General features: G+C 51.2%; 2 protein-coding genes across 4 annotated transcripts; both read right to left on the bottom strand.

Annotated features, from left to right (window-relative positions):
- Positions 1-2258: 2258 nt before the first annotated feature.
- On the bottom strand, positions 2259-7606 carry zbtb22b (zinc finger and BTB domain containing 22b). Of its 2 annotated transcripts, none has more exons than XM_052070018.1 (7): positions 7397-7606; positions 5956-6162; positions 5549-5861; positions 4994-5352; positions 4598-4882; positions 4245-4430; positions 2259-4127 (listed from the first exon to the last, which is right to left on the bottom strand). In XM_052070018.1, exons 2-7 carry the CDS (start codon positions 6160-6162, stop codon positions 3495-3497), a joined length of 1983 nt encoding a protein of 660 aa, XP_051925978.1. In that variant the 5' UTR covers positions 7397-7606; the 3' UTR covers positions 2259-3494. The 2 variants fall into 2 exon arrangements, with proteins under 2 accessions (XP_051925978.1, XP_051925977.1); XM_052070017.1 differs by having other exon boundaries at positions 7418-7606.
- A 267-nt stretch (positions 7607-7873) lies between these two features.
- kifc1 (kinesin family member C1) lies at positions 7874-14381 on the bottom strand. 2 transcript variants are annotated; one of them, XM_052070021.1, is made up of 16 exons: positions 14087-14381; positions 13471-13570; positions 12979-13032; positions 12822-12905; positions 12053-12233; positions 11813-11978; positions 11209-11376; positions 11022-11135; positions 10758-10844; positions 10474-10671; positions 10076-10240; positions 9468-9606; positions 8818-8957; positions 8563-8636; positions 8283-8358; positions 7874-8185 (listed from the first exon to the last, which is right to left on the bottom strand). In XM_052070021.1, exons 1-16 carry the CDS (start codon positions 14162-14164, stop codon positions 8141-8143), a joined length of 1869 nt encoding a protein of 622 aa, XP_051925981.1. In that variant the 5' UTR covers positions 14165-14381; the 3' UTR covers positions 7874-8140. The 2 variants fall into 2 exon arrangements, with proteins under 2 accessions (XP_051925981.1, XP_051925983.1); XM_052070023.1 differs by lacking the exon at positions 14087-14381 and having other exon boundaries at positions 12979-13082.
- Between the last annotated feature and the right edge of the window lie 478 nt (positions 14382-14859).

The following is a 14859-nucleotide window of genomic DNA, read 5'->3' as shown; positions in this document are numbered from 1 at the left end:
GACATCTCCCAAAGTGTCTTCGGGCGTCATCGAGTTGTCAGAACACAACACACGTGAGTCAGTCTGACTGTAAACCTGCCGCTTCCTCATGACATCGTCATGGCGACATCCCAAGAAAGAAATCCCACCCAATAGATGGAGCACAACGAGCGGCGATGTCATGCCACATTTTGAACCTGGCGCGGTGGGCAGCGATGGTGATTGCCATCGCAAGCTTTCGGCTTCGTGCCTTGAATGCAAAGGACCAATGGCGGAGAACGAGGCTGCTTTTGGCCGTTCTAATTACGGCAATGGCGTCGAGTGGGAAGTCTTGCGATGCGATGGATGACTCCCCGACATCGTTCTCTTCAGAGCCGCCAGCAGCCCACGATGGCGCCGGACCAAGTTGTCATCTATGGGTGCTGCGTGACGTGCGCGATGGCACAGCAGGGACGGTTGGTCCCGAGCCCGGGCTCACGTGGGAGGAGGCGCGATTCCATTCGTCATTTCAGTCCCCACTGTGGTGCTTCATCGTCACACAGCGCCTTGTTGGCCAGACGTTTTCGTCACGGGGGGTCCCTCAGACAAATCCCGGCGTCTTTATTTCGGGCCCGACGGATGGATATTTCCAGTGACATTCCGCGCCAACGCCGACGCCCACAAATTTGCAAAAAAAAGCAAGAGCAATTATGTAAGACGTCATTGGCTCTTAAGCGATCAGTCCTTCCGTGTCCCCTTTTTTGTGTTTGTGACTTTGAAACAGTCCTTTCTTGGCCAGATGACTGCAACGCACTTGACTTTGGAGTCAACCGACCCTTCGTGAAGCATCTTCACCTGAGATTTAAAAAAATAAAAATAAATAAAAAAGGGTACCGGGTTCGATTCCAGCTGCGGCCTCCCTGTGTGGAGTTTGCATGTTCTCCCCGGGCCTGCGTGGGTTTTCTCCGGGTGCTCCGGTTTCCTCCCACATTCCAAAAAACATGTGTGGCAGGCTGGTTGAACACTCTAAATTGTCCCTAGGTGTGAGTGTGAGCGTGGATGGTTGTTCGTTTCTGTGTGCCCTGCGATTGGCTGGCAACCGGTTCAGGGTGTCCCCCGCCTACTGCCCGAAGACAGCTGGGATAGGCTCCAGCACCCCCCGCGACCCTAGTGAGGATCAAGCGGCTTGGATGATGAATGAAAGGATGAATAAATAAAAAAGGCTAAGTAACTCTGCCTGAGTGTCTCTATTGGATGACCTTTGCCCGGTTCAAAGTCCAAATTGAGGACGATTGCAACTGTGACAATGAACGAAACAAGAATCCACAGAAGTTTGTCATTCCAAACACTTTTTATTTTTATTTTATTATTATTTTTTTTACAACTCACCTTTTGTCTCTGCCACGACGCCATTCCTCTCCTCCGGCCAGCGTCCATTGTGGCCAGCGACGCAAATCGGCGTCATGTTCTAAAAAGAAAGCACATTTTCAACATGCTGAAGGGAAAGAAGAAAAAAATAAACCCCAACACAATCGGATTGCTCCTTTGATTGACATGCCGAGTATGGTACTCACCCCTCCCCCCGTGAAAGGCATCGCCATGGTAACCAAACTTGACAAACGGAGGCCTCCCGAGCTTCTGCAAGGCTTGTCGCTGCGGTGATTCAACCGCCTAAATGACTCTCGCGGCAAAAGTGTGGACAGAATCTTACGATTTTTTTTTTCCAGGAAGGACGCACAACAGACACAAGGCCGAAATCTGCCTCGGCGAGACGGCATTTATCTCGGCCGTTTCATCCCCTGTCCAATGACAATGACCCGCAATTGCCGTCATTGTCTGCCAGAGCCTTGGCTTCCGGCTTCGGCTCAATAACGAATACTAATGTCATAATTACAGTCACCTGGCAACAGGAAATGGGCTGCTCCCGACGGGGAGCCGAGAGAGCGAACCAAGCCGCACACGGCGCTGCCAACACGGAAGCGACCCTTGCGCTCGAGGCCTCGCAAAAGGCTTCCGGAGGAGGGCGAGCGCGTGCGGCACCACGCATGAAGCGGAAGAAAGTTGGAAATGATATTGAGATGATCCCGAAACATCGCTTTGAAACGCTGACCCTTGTTACGCTCGGATCTTTCCTCGATTTCTTTCGCGTGCCGCGAGGCGTATTTGTAGCGTGACGAGAAGGAGTGAGTAGAAGTGCGACGGGAGGACAAGCAGGGAGACGAGAGAGGTCAACATTTGATTGCCTTGATGGGGATTTAATTTTGGCACAAACAAACGCAAAATATGTGTCAAGTATGTCATCACCCCCCCCCCACCCCCACCCCCAAAGATAATAAACAAACCAATAAATAAATAACCAGTAAAAATAAATAAATAAATGGATGATTTGTGTCAAACACAGATTAACACCAGCCTGCAAAACGGGACTTGGACTCGCACCCCGTCAGCAGCAACAGGAATGGGAATCAAATCAATCATCGGCTGCGGCACTTTTTACGAGCGCCAGCGTGCAAACCAAAAAAAAAAAAAAAAAAATCCTTCCCTTCTCACGCCTAATCAATTTGAGGGGGGGGGGGGGAACACAGCAAAAAGGAGCGCTCAGCAGGCCTGACATTGCCCATAACCACTCCAGTACGGCACATTTTCTTCTTGGAGTTGCTGGGGAGGGGGGGGGGGGGGAACGGACAGCAGAACGCAGCACAAGTGGGAGAAGTCCAACAAAATGTTCAATTCACCTACGGGAAGATTTTAAAAAGAGCGCGCAAAATCTCCCATCAAATCAAGTAGATCGCACATGACCTCTGGGCCACTTTGGCCCCACGATTTCCGCCTAGCAACAAGCCAGGTCCACACCTGGCCCTGATCTCCATTTTTAAATCCTTTACAACTTCTGCAATGAAAAAAAGTAAACGTCACACACACTTTCTTGAATGCTCGTCAACACATTCTTGCCTCCCAAGCAATTTCTTTCCCATCGGAAGCCTGAAAAGGAATCTCCTCCAAATATTCAATGGCCACTTTCTTTGGACCGATGTTCCTCAAAAGATATTTTGTTGAAATCCTTTCGCCATCTTGACAGCTTAGCTAGCGTAGTTAGCGGCTACTAGCTTCTGTGAGCAATGGTTGACGTCCCTCAACCACACTACTGTCACTGGTTGGCTGGTTTTGTGTCTCAATGTGACGAGAAAAACAACATATTTCATATTTTAGTCTCATACTGTCCAACTTTGAGCCGATTTGTCGATTGTAAAAGTGCGTTGTAAATATATAATCTCGAGGTCGCATGCAATCACTAGCGCTCTCATCAGCAGTCACCCGTGGGTCTCGGCGATCTCGAGCAGACACTTGCCGTGTGCTTGGCAGTTAGTCGAGAAGTCACCAGCTCACGACGATTCGCCCCCGACCCCACCCACCCACCCCCCCGGTGTTCATTAGCTATCGTTTTCGGTGCTTAGCGGATATGTGCAGTCACTCATGCCGTCTCCAGCGGTCGTTAGCCGTCGTCGCTAGCACGCGCGGTCATTCGCAGCCAGTCGTTAGCCGTCGTCTGCCAGATCGGTGCACACGCCGTGCTCCGACGGCAGGTTGCCAAATATCCCCGACGCGGCGCCCGTAGCGGCGTGATGGAAGCGCGGCGACGTAGCGGACACGCCGCCGCCGCCGCCTCCTCGCAAACCTCCTTCGCCCGGCGGCAGGAGGAGCTGCGGGCCGGGGAGGACGTCGGCGGTGGCGGCGACGTCGTCGCCTCCTCCTCCTGCGCGACGTTCGCAGTGCGAGCGATGTCTCATGAAGCTGTCCCGCCACATGAACTTTCTGCCGCATCCGGCGCAGTGGTACGGCTTGAGCCCCGTGTGCGTCTTCATGTGCTCGGTCAGGTGATGCTTCATCTTGAACTTCTTGCCGCACACGGGGCAGTGGAAGGGTCTCAGGTCCAGGTGCATGTTGATGTGGCGGTCTCTCATGCTCTTGTGCGTGAAGGTCTTGCCGCAGTGGCACATGAAGACTTTAGCGGAGCCGACGCCGCCGCCGCCAATGCCGTCGCCTCCCGGGACCGCGGGCCCGTGCTCCACACTTTTAAATGCGCCGCCGCTGATCATTCCGCTGAGGGGAGGCGCCGCGGCGTCCATCGACAGCGTTGACGTTTGCCCGTAGACCAGGATCTGGTTGCCCTGCAAAATGCCGTGACAATTTCTTTCTTTTTTTTTTTCCATAGAAATGTCTGATAGCGTTGAATTTCGTTTTATTTGTCCTGATTGGACAACACGTGCATCCTAAAACTGACTTACCTGCATGTCCAGAGGGAAGAGCTGGGTGCGGGTCGGAACCTGACCCAGGAGGCCCGGCGCGGCTCGGTTGGCGCCCTGGCTCGGGGTGGGACCCGCTGAGGAGTCTTGGAGTTGCTGGACTAAGGTGGCGTCCAGCAAGCTGCTGGACAACTTGAGGAAGTCCTCGGAAGACTGGCAGTAGTCCATCTGGACGTGAGATATAATGTTGACGTTTGTTTCTTATAACGATAACAACAGATGATGACTTTTAGTGCAAATCAAGGAAAAAGTAGATGGGGGGGAGGGGGGGCATTGAAATCAAGGCGTCTCTGCCTCTTGGACTTTCACCAAGAGTCACCCCGAGCGTCTCTGACCTGCGCTTCGGCGTCTCCTCGCCCGCCAGCCTCTACGGAGAGGGTCCGCACGTGCGAGATGGCAAAGTCGCCGGCGTCCCTCTCCCGGCCCGACGCCAGCCCCCCCCTCTCCTCGTCCTCGTCCTCCTCGTCCTCCTCCTCGTCCTCGCCACCTTCCTCGCCCGACACCACGATGAGGTCGTGGTCCTCGGGCCGCTCGGCTTTGACCACCACCCACTGCTTGCGCGGCATGATGCTGGGCTGGACGTAGGCGGTGCGTCTCTGCGGGGACGCGTCCCCCCCGACCTTTGTGGGACAAGACGAGCGGGGAAAATGAGGCTTTTCCACTGATATAAGTTGAACAGCCTGAAATCCAGAAGGTTCGGGGATTCAACGAAAAGTTTTTTTTTTTTTCACCTGATATGAGGAAACTCCAAAACTGTCACTGACGCCCACGTCCTCCTCCGACACCGAGCTGGATTTCTTCCTCGCGCTTCCTCCTCTTTTCTTGTGCTGGTACGCCGCCGGCTCCTCCTCTTCTTCTTCCTCCTCCTCCTCCTCCTCCTCGTCCTGCCCCATCATGTAGGCCTCCTCCCCGGACGGCGTGCCGTAGCCCGGCGTGTGGCTGGCCACCGCGCCGCCGCCTCCTCCGCCTCCCCCGGCCGAGGTCGTGGCTGCCCCGGGGCTGAAGTAGTTGGTGCTGCTGGGAGATTGGCTCTCGTTGGCCGACGGAAGGCTCGGCGGATGGGAGACTCGCAGGGGCTCCTGGAGGCTTTCTAACACATACATTTGGAAAAAATTCCATATTCATTCTCCAGTGGGAGGGCGGCATCGAACAGCGACGCAATCAGGAATTCACGATATGACACAAAATACCGTCTTCGGTAGTTTGCGAACAACAGTTCTCAAACCAACTATAAAATAGTATCAGTGTCCAATAGCATACAAAATGGATGCAATCATATTTCATACTTTCCACACTTGCGTAGGAAGCCTGCATGTCTTGGGACCCCGCCGCCCGAGCTTGAGTTGAGCCGCTGCCGCCGCCGCCGCCGCCGCCGCCTCCTCTCGCGCTTCCCCCCGCAGACCTGCCCTCCTTGAGGAGTTCTGTGCATTTGTCCACAATGTGCCACATCTGCAGGACGCTGCCCACGGTCAGGTAGTTGACGATGTCCTCGCGCAGCATCCGGAGCTGACCCGTGTAGGCGCAGCGCAGCACGCTCTCAAACGCCAGCGGGTCCATCACAGCTGGGATGGACACGCTGGACATGTTCTTCAGCAGGACCTGCAGAGGACAGGATGACAGAAATGTGATAGGTCAACCTCACATTTTGATTAGGATTTGTTTTTAAATGAGAGACGTGTGACGCTGTTCTCACCTGGTCGTGGAAGTACGGCGAGGAGGCGGCCAGGACGCAGCGATGGGCCTTGAACACGTGACCTTGGACGTGAATAGAGAGGTCACACAGGCGACCGTCCTCCCTCTGCTGGTTCAGGCCGTCCAGCACTGAGGCCTGGGAGCTCGGGAAGCACACCTGCACCACGGAATCGTCGCTGCTGCCTACTTCCACCGAAATGGACTGCATCTGAGGTGATCAAAGAAGTGGTATGTCCTCAAAAAAAATATATGAATACAATAAACAATTGGACCTTGATTTATCTATCTATGCCAGTGACATACAGTGACAGGCAGAGCAATCAAATGCTCGAGATAGCAGAAGGTAAAAAAAAACTGACTGTACACCTGTGTTAAGGAATTATTCCGCTAGAAGTAGTAGTAGAACATTGTTGAATTTCATCTTGGTATGAGAACTATTGACACTAGTCTCTGTCCTGAAAATCTGCTGAAGTAGTTAAAACAAAGAATGTACTGTGAAGTTTAGAGCCCATTTCCCTTTGGTTAATTAACAGCCCCCAAGGGTTTTCTTGCCTCCACCACCCCATAAAAGTCCCTGAAGGCTCTCAAGTGCCCTCAAAGAGGAACCCTAATCTCAAGATCTGTGACCAGAAGGTATTTCCTGCTCAATGTTATTACAATCAACTTTAGTGCCCTCGACCCCCACCACTTCTGGGGCCCCCCTCCGCGGGACATGTTTTAGAGGAGCTGTTGTCTCCGGTATCTGTGTTCCTGCCATCGCACCAAATGGGGGGTAGTGGTGGTCTGGTCTCACCTCACCGCTCCTGGCTTCCTCCGGCCACACCGGGTCAGATGACATGTTACTTTCTTTGTTTCGGGATTTGCATGGGAGGCGTACCTCCACGCCTCTCATTATCATATTGTCTCTATATAATCTCATGTATGTGTTTCTTCGGGGCTTCCTGATGAAATCTGAGACTCACAGGAGCCCGAATCGATTCGTGTTGCGTTGCGATAAACTGAAGAAAAGACTACGTGGTGTTGGGTCTTCTTCCACCTTATAGAGAGATAAAAGAACCTGTAACCAAGGAAGGGCCAAGAGCAAATTGACAGCTCCCATTCCTCAACAACCTGTTAATTTCAAACTGCTGAATTTTGTAAAAATGATCAAACCCATTTCATATTCTGTTAATCTGAGCGTAAACTGAGACAAGGCCATTACTAATTAAGCACATGCTTTTACTGACATTTGTTTTTTATAATTGTCCAAATGTAACATGTATATCCTCCAATAAAATTCGCTGTCAACAAAGTGTATTTACAAACCACAACTAAAATATTGTTGTCTGTCAAGATAATTTTAAAATACAAATTTTGATACGATCCCTTTCCACGTACATATGTGCCTTTAGCATGCTAGCAGGTTAGCTACTCTAGCCACCACAAACTAAAAAATGGAGCACCGCCCACCCGTCTTGACCGACCTTCTCGTCTTTTCTAGCCCGAGAAGAGCCCCGCGAGGCGGGCCACAGCGGTCGTGCCAGTCGATCCCGCCGGTCGAACCAGGCGCGGAAATTTAGAAGGCATTTCTGGAAGATGTTGATCTTCCTTTTCTGTAGACGGTGAAGCGGCGCCTTTAAAATGGGCCAGGCTCACGACAGGGAGAAGAGATATATGTACATAGATGTCGCTATTTTCATTGACTGATAAGACGACCCCCCGCCATATTGGATGTGGCGAACAGGGATCTCTTGAGAAGAGTGTAGACACTTGTGACAGGGAAACGTTTAATTTTAAGGTTCAGGGTGTTTTTGGCTCCATAATTAGAGCCGGCCGAGCTGTCAAATCGTTGGCTGAGAAATTTTGTGTGAAGATGACTGTATCAGAACTCGTCAGTTCATAATATGCCCACTTGAAATGAAAACCACAAGATCAGGTAGGAAGGGTGTGTAATGTATTTTATTATCAACCAAATATCCAAGACGTTTTGCTGAAATATGAAGCAACCACCTTAATGAAAAAGGACTCAGAATGTCTTTTGAAAATGGGATTATAATAACTATTTGTGAATACAATGACATGACCGGGGAACAATCAATAACAATACCTTGGCCGAAGGTTACTTGTATTCGATTAAAAGGAAAAAAAAACAAAAAAGAGAAAACGTTGTCGTTGTGCCCAAGAGTAGGGGCAGCGACCATTTTTGTCTACTTCCGGTTGGCGCTGGCGGTGCCGATCACGCAGTCGTTCACCTGCCAGGGCAACAGAGGCAAAGCCATCACGTGAGGGAATCTGTTCCTCTTGTTATCCTACGTAAACTGAAGTCACAAAATGTAAAACGAGGCTCACCTTGCTGGCGAACCTCAAAGAATTGAGCGTTTCCCCGAAGCTGTCCGGCTCTGGAGCAATGTTGACAAACATCAGACTGGAGAGAAAACGGAAAAAAAAAAACTAAGTGGCTGAGCAAAAGTTAAGAAATAAATAAACAAGAATAATAAAGACAAGAAAACCTGCGTGTTTCATTTCTTCATTCATGTTACGTTTTGCGTTTCCGTGCAAAATGTTTTCAAATATGTCCTGCCTTTGAGTCCAGTAATAAGTGGAAAAAGGAATCAAAATGTGTCCTCACGTTTTGCTGTTCCCGCCCAGGCAGCCCTGCAACAGGTAGGTGAGCTTAGAGTTCCTGTAAGGAACGTGAGTCTCCTGCAACACGCCAACAAGCGCTCCGTTAGGTACGTGAACACGTGACACGACGACTTCCATTTGAACACCGTAGAAGCATTTCGCTTCAAAGGTGGCACCTCTACGACAAGCGCGTCTCCACAAATTGCTTTCAACGTCCCGACGGCTGACAGGAGAGGAAAAACGGGTTTTGCTCACTGACCTTGTTGGCCAGTGCGGCGATAACGATGCCCAGGTTGGACAGGGAGCCGTTGATGGCGGTCATCTCTTTGAAGCGCTCGCCCTGGGACTGACTCTTCACCATCCGCTCACTCCCTGCTAGGTCCACCAGACACAGGGTGGCTGGGCACGCAAGCAAAATTTAAGATGGTGATAAGTGTTTAGGGAAAAAGAAAAAAACATAACACCGGGTCATGAAACATTTCTTGACAAGATAGCGAGGTGAACAAAATGCTCATTCATTTGTGGCCTCTGCTTGCAGTGCAGAAAATAACTAAGAAATAGCTCCTATGTTACAATGTTTTGAACTCTATTCGTGTAGGATGCAATTCCCACAGGAATTGATTCTTTATCCTCTGTGAGGAATGACTAAAATCAATGTTGCTGACTGAGAAATGAGCGGTTTGTATAACCATTTTGGGATTTTACTTTTACCCCCCCCCCCCCCCCCAGATACTGGCACACACACACGAGCATCTCAATGTTTTTTAAATGTCATCATTTTATGAAGTCCAATATGATCATGTTTCTAATAAAAAACACATTCTCCCATTTTTCGGGGGGCTCCTTGGCACACAAAGCATACGTGCGACGGCGTGCATTTGAATCCGTCGTAATCGGTCAGGCACTCACAGCTGCTTTTGACATCCCTGCCCACGTTGACGCCCTCAATGTCGAGCTGGAAGACGGAATGCGAGCGGGAGGAGCGGTCGTTTTGGGTGGTCTGGGCCGTGGAGCGGTTCTGGTTGGCCAAGGCGATCAAGCACAGGACCTGCGGTGGTCAGGGAGACGGCCATTAGGTTGGTCCATGTCGTGCCAAGTGTTGTGTGTGTGGGGAGCCTGTTGACCGTCTGAAAGTTTGGCTCTGGCGACCCGTAGCAGGGGAAATGACACAATTTACTGCCTATAGCAGGCATGTCCAAAGTCCGGCCCGCGGTCGAATTTCATTCGGCCCTCGGCCCCTGTCATAAAATCAGTGCCGTCTGGCCCGCAGGTTGGGCGCAATGGAACACGTGTTGCATTGACTGAGGTCTCGTAGAATGGTGAGTGATGTTTCATAGAGTACTGCTTCCCTCTAGTGGCTAAATGAGTAATAGCATTCACTAAATGAGTAATAGCATTTAGACACTAGAGGGCATCACTCACGAGTTAACAAGACATCACTCCGTGTTTATATTGACTAATATGTCATATTTCAAATGATCCTTGCAGTTGTGGATATGTGTATTGCTTGTTCATACCTGGTCCTCGTTGGAGACCTTCTGGTAGGTGAGGTTGGTGATGGTCATCTTGTTACCGATCGACTTGCGTATTTCGTGTTCTGGCCTCTTGCCGCCCTTGCCCGCATACAGCAGGTCGCGCAGGCACTCGTTGTAAATCTCCACAAAGCTGGCCGTGAAGGAGAACTGCCGGGAGGAGAGTCTGAGTGCATCATGGCTGGCCGGGGACCAGCAATGCACATCGCCTGCTGCCGGGCAACTTTGACATTTTTTTTTTTTTTTTTTTTTTTTTACACGTCATCCAAAATCAACTGGTTTTACAAAGCAAACAAACAAAAAACACCTCACAACTCTCAATTAAAAATCCCAAACCACATCCATACAGTCAAAGACACAAACATGCGAATCAACCAACCAACCTCCCAGCCTTGGGCGGCAAGCTCGTGGGTGGTTTTGAAGATCTGCTGCACGGCTCTGGGAATCATGCCGCGGGCCCGGTTGTCCTCGGCGCCCTCCATGGTGTACGTCTTGCCGCTTCCCGTCTGGCCGTAGGCGAAGCAGCACACGTTGTAGCCGTCCAGCGCCGACTGCACCAGCAGGGAGATCTCCTCAAACACCTGCTCGGGACCGAGGCCGGAGAGGCAACTGGATCTTAGTCAGCGGCCGTCCCGTGGGTTGGGGGGCTTGAGGGCCGTTGGCGTACCTCCTGCTGGGTTGCATCGGGGCCGAAGACGCGGTCAAAAGTGAAGTTGTAGTTCTTCTGGGTCTCGGTGGTCTTGCCTGTGTGAGACTGAGAGCAGACATGTCAGGGTTTTTTTTTTTTTTTTTTTAAACGAGATATCGTCCTCAGTAACTGGACAGCGATGACCCCCAATGTAACGAAATCTTTTTTTTCCAAGTGTACAAAGTCAAAAAGGACTCCAACACCAGCCAGCAGAACCCGGGTTGACCCGCAAGCCTTGCTCACCTCCTCCGTTTTGGCCAGCGTGATGGCCTTGTCGTCGTTGGCTGGCAGCTGGATGTGTTTGCCCAGGCCGCCGCTCACTTGGGGGCGCACTCGGCAAAACACGCGAATGTTGCCCTGGAAGCAATTTGGGGAAACGTTAAGCGGAGGCCAACTCGCACGGTATGGCGATCCATCAAAAGGGACTTGCCTTGAGCTCCTGAATGGTGTTGTGGAGCCGGCGCCGCTCCATCTCTCTCGCGTGGAGCTCGGACTCCAGGCGGGCGGCGAGTTCCTTGAGCGAGCGCACCTCCTCCTCGGCGGCCCGCAGGCCAGCCTGCGTGCTGGCCAGGGTGGAGTCCTGCACCGACAGCCTCATCTGGAGCACAAAGGCAGCGTCCACGTTGGCCACATGCCACAACTGGAGTGTTTGACAATAACTTTGTCCTTTACGGTTTTGTTTTGACCGACATTCCTTGTCTTGGGTTGTAAGAAGTTCAAAAAAGTGCCAATTTTAAAGAGATATCAGCCGAGTCATTGGCAGGATGGAAAATATGCTCCCCAAAAGGTGTGTATGTGTGTGTGTGTAAGGGGGCGGGGTCAAATTTTTACTTGACTTCCCTCTATTGGCTTATAAGAGAAAAAAAACATAACTATCAAGTTTTGAATTTGCAAGCTAGCTTTTTTCTTCTTGCAGTCAATCTAAAATAAATCATTCCAAATGTATAATAAAATAACCAAATTCAAATGAAAATCGGTAATAAAAAAAATAAAGATCTTTGATTTGTCCAGTTTAGCTTGCGGACGGGCGTCACCTTGAGGGTTTGGATCTCAGTCTCTTGACTGTGGCGCAGCGTCTCCAACACCCTGTTTTTGTCTTGCAAGTTGTTGACTTCCGCCTGCAGCATCTTCTTTTCGCTGCTGACCCTCTCCAACTCCTCCTGGACACCGCAGAGAGCCTGCAGCCTTTCCCGGTTCTCACTGGAATTACAAGGCAACCGTGCGGCAGGGGGGCTTTCTTGCGCGTCAAATTTGGGAGCGGCGTGTGTCCGCACCTGAGGTCCTTCTCCATCTCAGCCGCCCTCGATTGCAACTCGGCAAGGGAGACCTTCAGATTCTCTCGCTCCAGGTTGCCAGACTTCAATTTGGTCTGGTAGTCCTGCAGCTTCCCTTTCATGTCGCTGACCTTGCCCTTCATGTCCCACGGGAGCCTGCGGGGGGGCCCCCCGACGCCGCCTACAGAGCCAAACGATTGTCAGACACAAGCCCACCCGAAACCATCCATCCATCCATTTTCCGAACCGCTTGATCCTCACTAGGGTCGCGGGGGGTGCTGGAGCCTATCCCAGTCGTCTTCGGGCAGCAGGCGGGGGACACCCTGAATCGGTTGCCAGCCAATCGCAGGGCACACAGAGACGAACAACCATCCACGCCCACACTCACACCTAGGGACAATTTAGAGCGTCCAATCAGCCTGCCATGCATGTTTTTTGGAATGTGGGAGGAAACCGGAGCACCCGGAGAAAACCCACGCAGGCCCGGGGAGAACATGCAAACTCCACACAGGGAGGCCGGAGCTGGAATCGAACCCGGTACCTCTGCACTGTGAAGCCGACGTGCTAACCACTGGTCTACCGGGCCGCCCCCCACAAGAAACCCCCTTAGGTTTTTCCTAACGTGCTCTTCACGTGGGACTCAACTTAGTCTGGAACTCGGGTCCGAGAGTGTTTGTTGTATGAATGATTTTGCTGCACGCGCAGCACTTTGTATGCAGCGGCGGTTGCTTTCAGGTGCTCGAGTTGAGCTTAATGCGGTTGCCTTTACCTGCTTTGGGCTCAGAGGCGGCCACCCCCGCTGTCATTTTGCCTCCCTTTGCTACGGTCGATGCCACGGGTGCTTTGAAGACGCCTGATGGGTTAAGATCAAGCAGCAAAGTCAGCCAGAGCCTCCGGGTGAGCGTCAACTACCCATCTCCTCTTACCCCTGGAGGGGCCGACGGCCACCGTAGCGGCTCCGACACCTCGCATCGGCCTGGCTGCGGAGGGGACGAGGACAGAGGGGGAACTTCAATCACACAGTGGACCCCTTAAAGCAGGATGGAAAATCGCAGTGTGGATTCATTCGCGCTGTAACGGTACACCCAAAATCACGGGTCGGGGGAGCGCCTTGGTGTAAAGCTCACCTTTCTGTGCGGTCAGGAAACAAAATTGCGATTTTGCTCAATTGTAAAGGCAAATTTAAAAGCGTTTTAGGAAACGGCAACATTTGTCTTGCCAGATGGGGGCAACAAAGACAGTTTCAACACTGTGAATTACTAGCAGCCCGTCCTTCTCCCGAAATGCACCTGAATTATGGGTTAGCTTTGAACTGATCTGAAACCAATGAGTTTGACACGTGCCGCTTTAAATTAGGACTGAACGAAATAATCTACCGGTATTTGCGATTAGAGGGCGAATGAGAGCGTCTGACTTACAAACGGGTGCCCTGGTCGCTGTGACGGGTGCCCGTCTGGTGCCCAGGACGGTGGCAGCGACAGGCGGCTTGACAGCCTCCGGCTCCTTCCGGGACTTCTTCTGCGGTGGTAAACATTTCAAAACAAACCTTTATTTAGACATCCATCCGTCCGTCCATCCAGACAGACAGACGTCATTGTGGGCAGCGCATCACTGCAATGGTATGCGGTGGCTCACGAATTGTACCGAGTTTGGGTGTCTTTTGTCGGAGATACGCCGATTTCGTGGGAAATGGAAGAAGGTGAACAATCACTCGAAAGTGTGACAGGGATTACAACTGGAACGGTTTCTTAAGGTGCAAATTTAGGGTGGCACTTAGCCTTTGAAGACTACGTGAAAATGAGCCGGCGCACATTTGTCTTCAATCGATTACAATTGCATCGGTTGTTTCAACCGTTTGCGTCTTTCAACGATGAAGCTCCGTTGAGTTGTTCGATTTTGAACAGCCCTCTGGCTCGCCTTCGGTTGCTTGCTCTCTATACTGAAACTAAATTACCTTGAGTGCACGTCAAGAGGGCTCAATTTCTTCATCCCGCGCGTGAAACGGAGAGAAAACGGCAAATGTTTTTTTTTTACCTGAACAGGCTGCGCAGCCGGAAAGTTCTCCGAGTTGGCGAGGACCCGCTTGCTCGCCATGACCGGCAGTCGAGACATGTCTCGCCGGCTTGAAAGAACAGCCAAAACGTCGTCAAAACACCGCGGATGCTAGGGAACTAAACAGTTAGAAACGTGAGCTTCGTGAGGACAATCAAATTTTCCCGAAGTTTAAAATGTCCTGGTGCGGATTTTGCCTGCGAAGTATCCGGCGGTTAAAATTTTGAACTGCAACTGTTTGAATGGCGCCGCAAATAGGCTGTCGTGATTGGCTGAGCCCGCATCTGACCTCGCCTTCCTTCGCTTCTTCTTTTTTTTTTCTTTGACGACTTGTTTTTGTCTTCGGAATGCACCGCGCGCCAAAGGGGCGCTGGCAGTCGTTTTTATGTGTTCACTCTGAGTGGCCTCATTCAATTAATTGACTAATGCCATCAAATTAGCATGTCTTTATTATGTTGGGCTTTTGATTGCGTCACGTTTTCTAAGCAAAACAAAACAGTCCGTCGATATTATTAAGCTCGCAATCGCCGACCACGTGATCTGTTTGAACTTCATTTGGGTCACAAACACGACCGACGTCCAGCTTAAAAGTTTTAGCACTTTTGTTGCTAGATCAGGCGACTTGTCGGCCGGAACTAGCAACCCCGCGTCCAAAAAGCAGCGAATGTAGCAAAAGTGACCCAAATGCTAAAATGCACCAATTTCTCCTCAAAGCGACACAAAATACATTTTTGCTTCCGGGTCAGAAAAACAAC

The sequence above is a fragment of the Hippocampus zosterae genome, chromosome 7 (assembly GCF_025434085.1).
Source record: "Hippocampus zosterae strain Florida chromosome 7, ASM2543408v3, whole genome shotgun sequence".
NCBI lineage: Eukaryota > Metazoa > Chordata > Actinopteri > Syngnathiformes > Syngnathidae > Hippocampus > Hippocampus zosterae.
The sequence above is the reverse complement of the archived record's forward strand: the minus strand, read 5'-3'. Positions and strand labels throughout refer to the sequence as shown.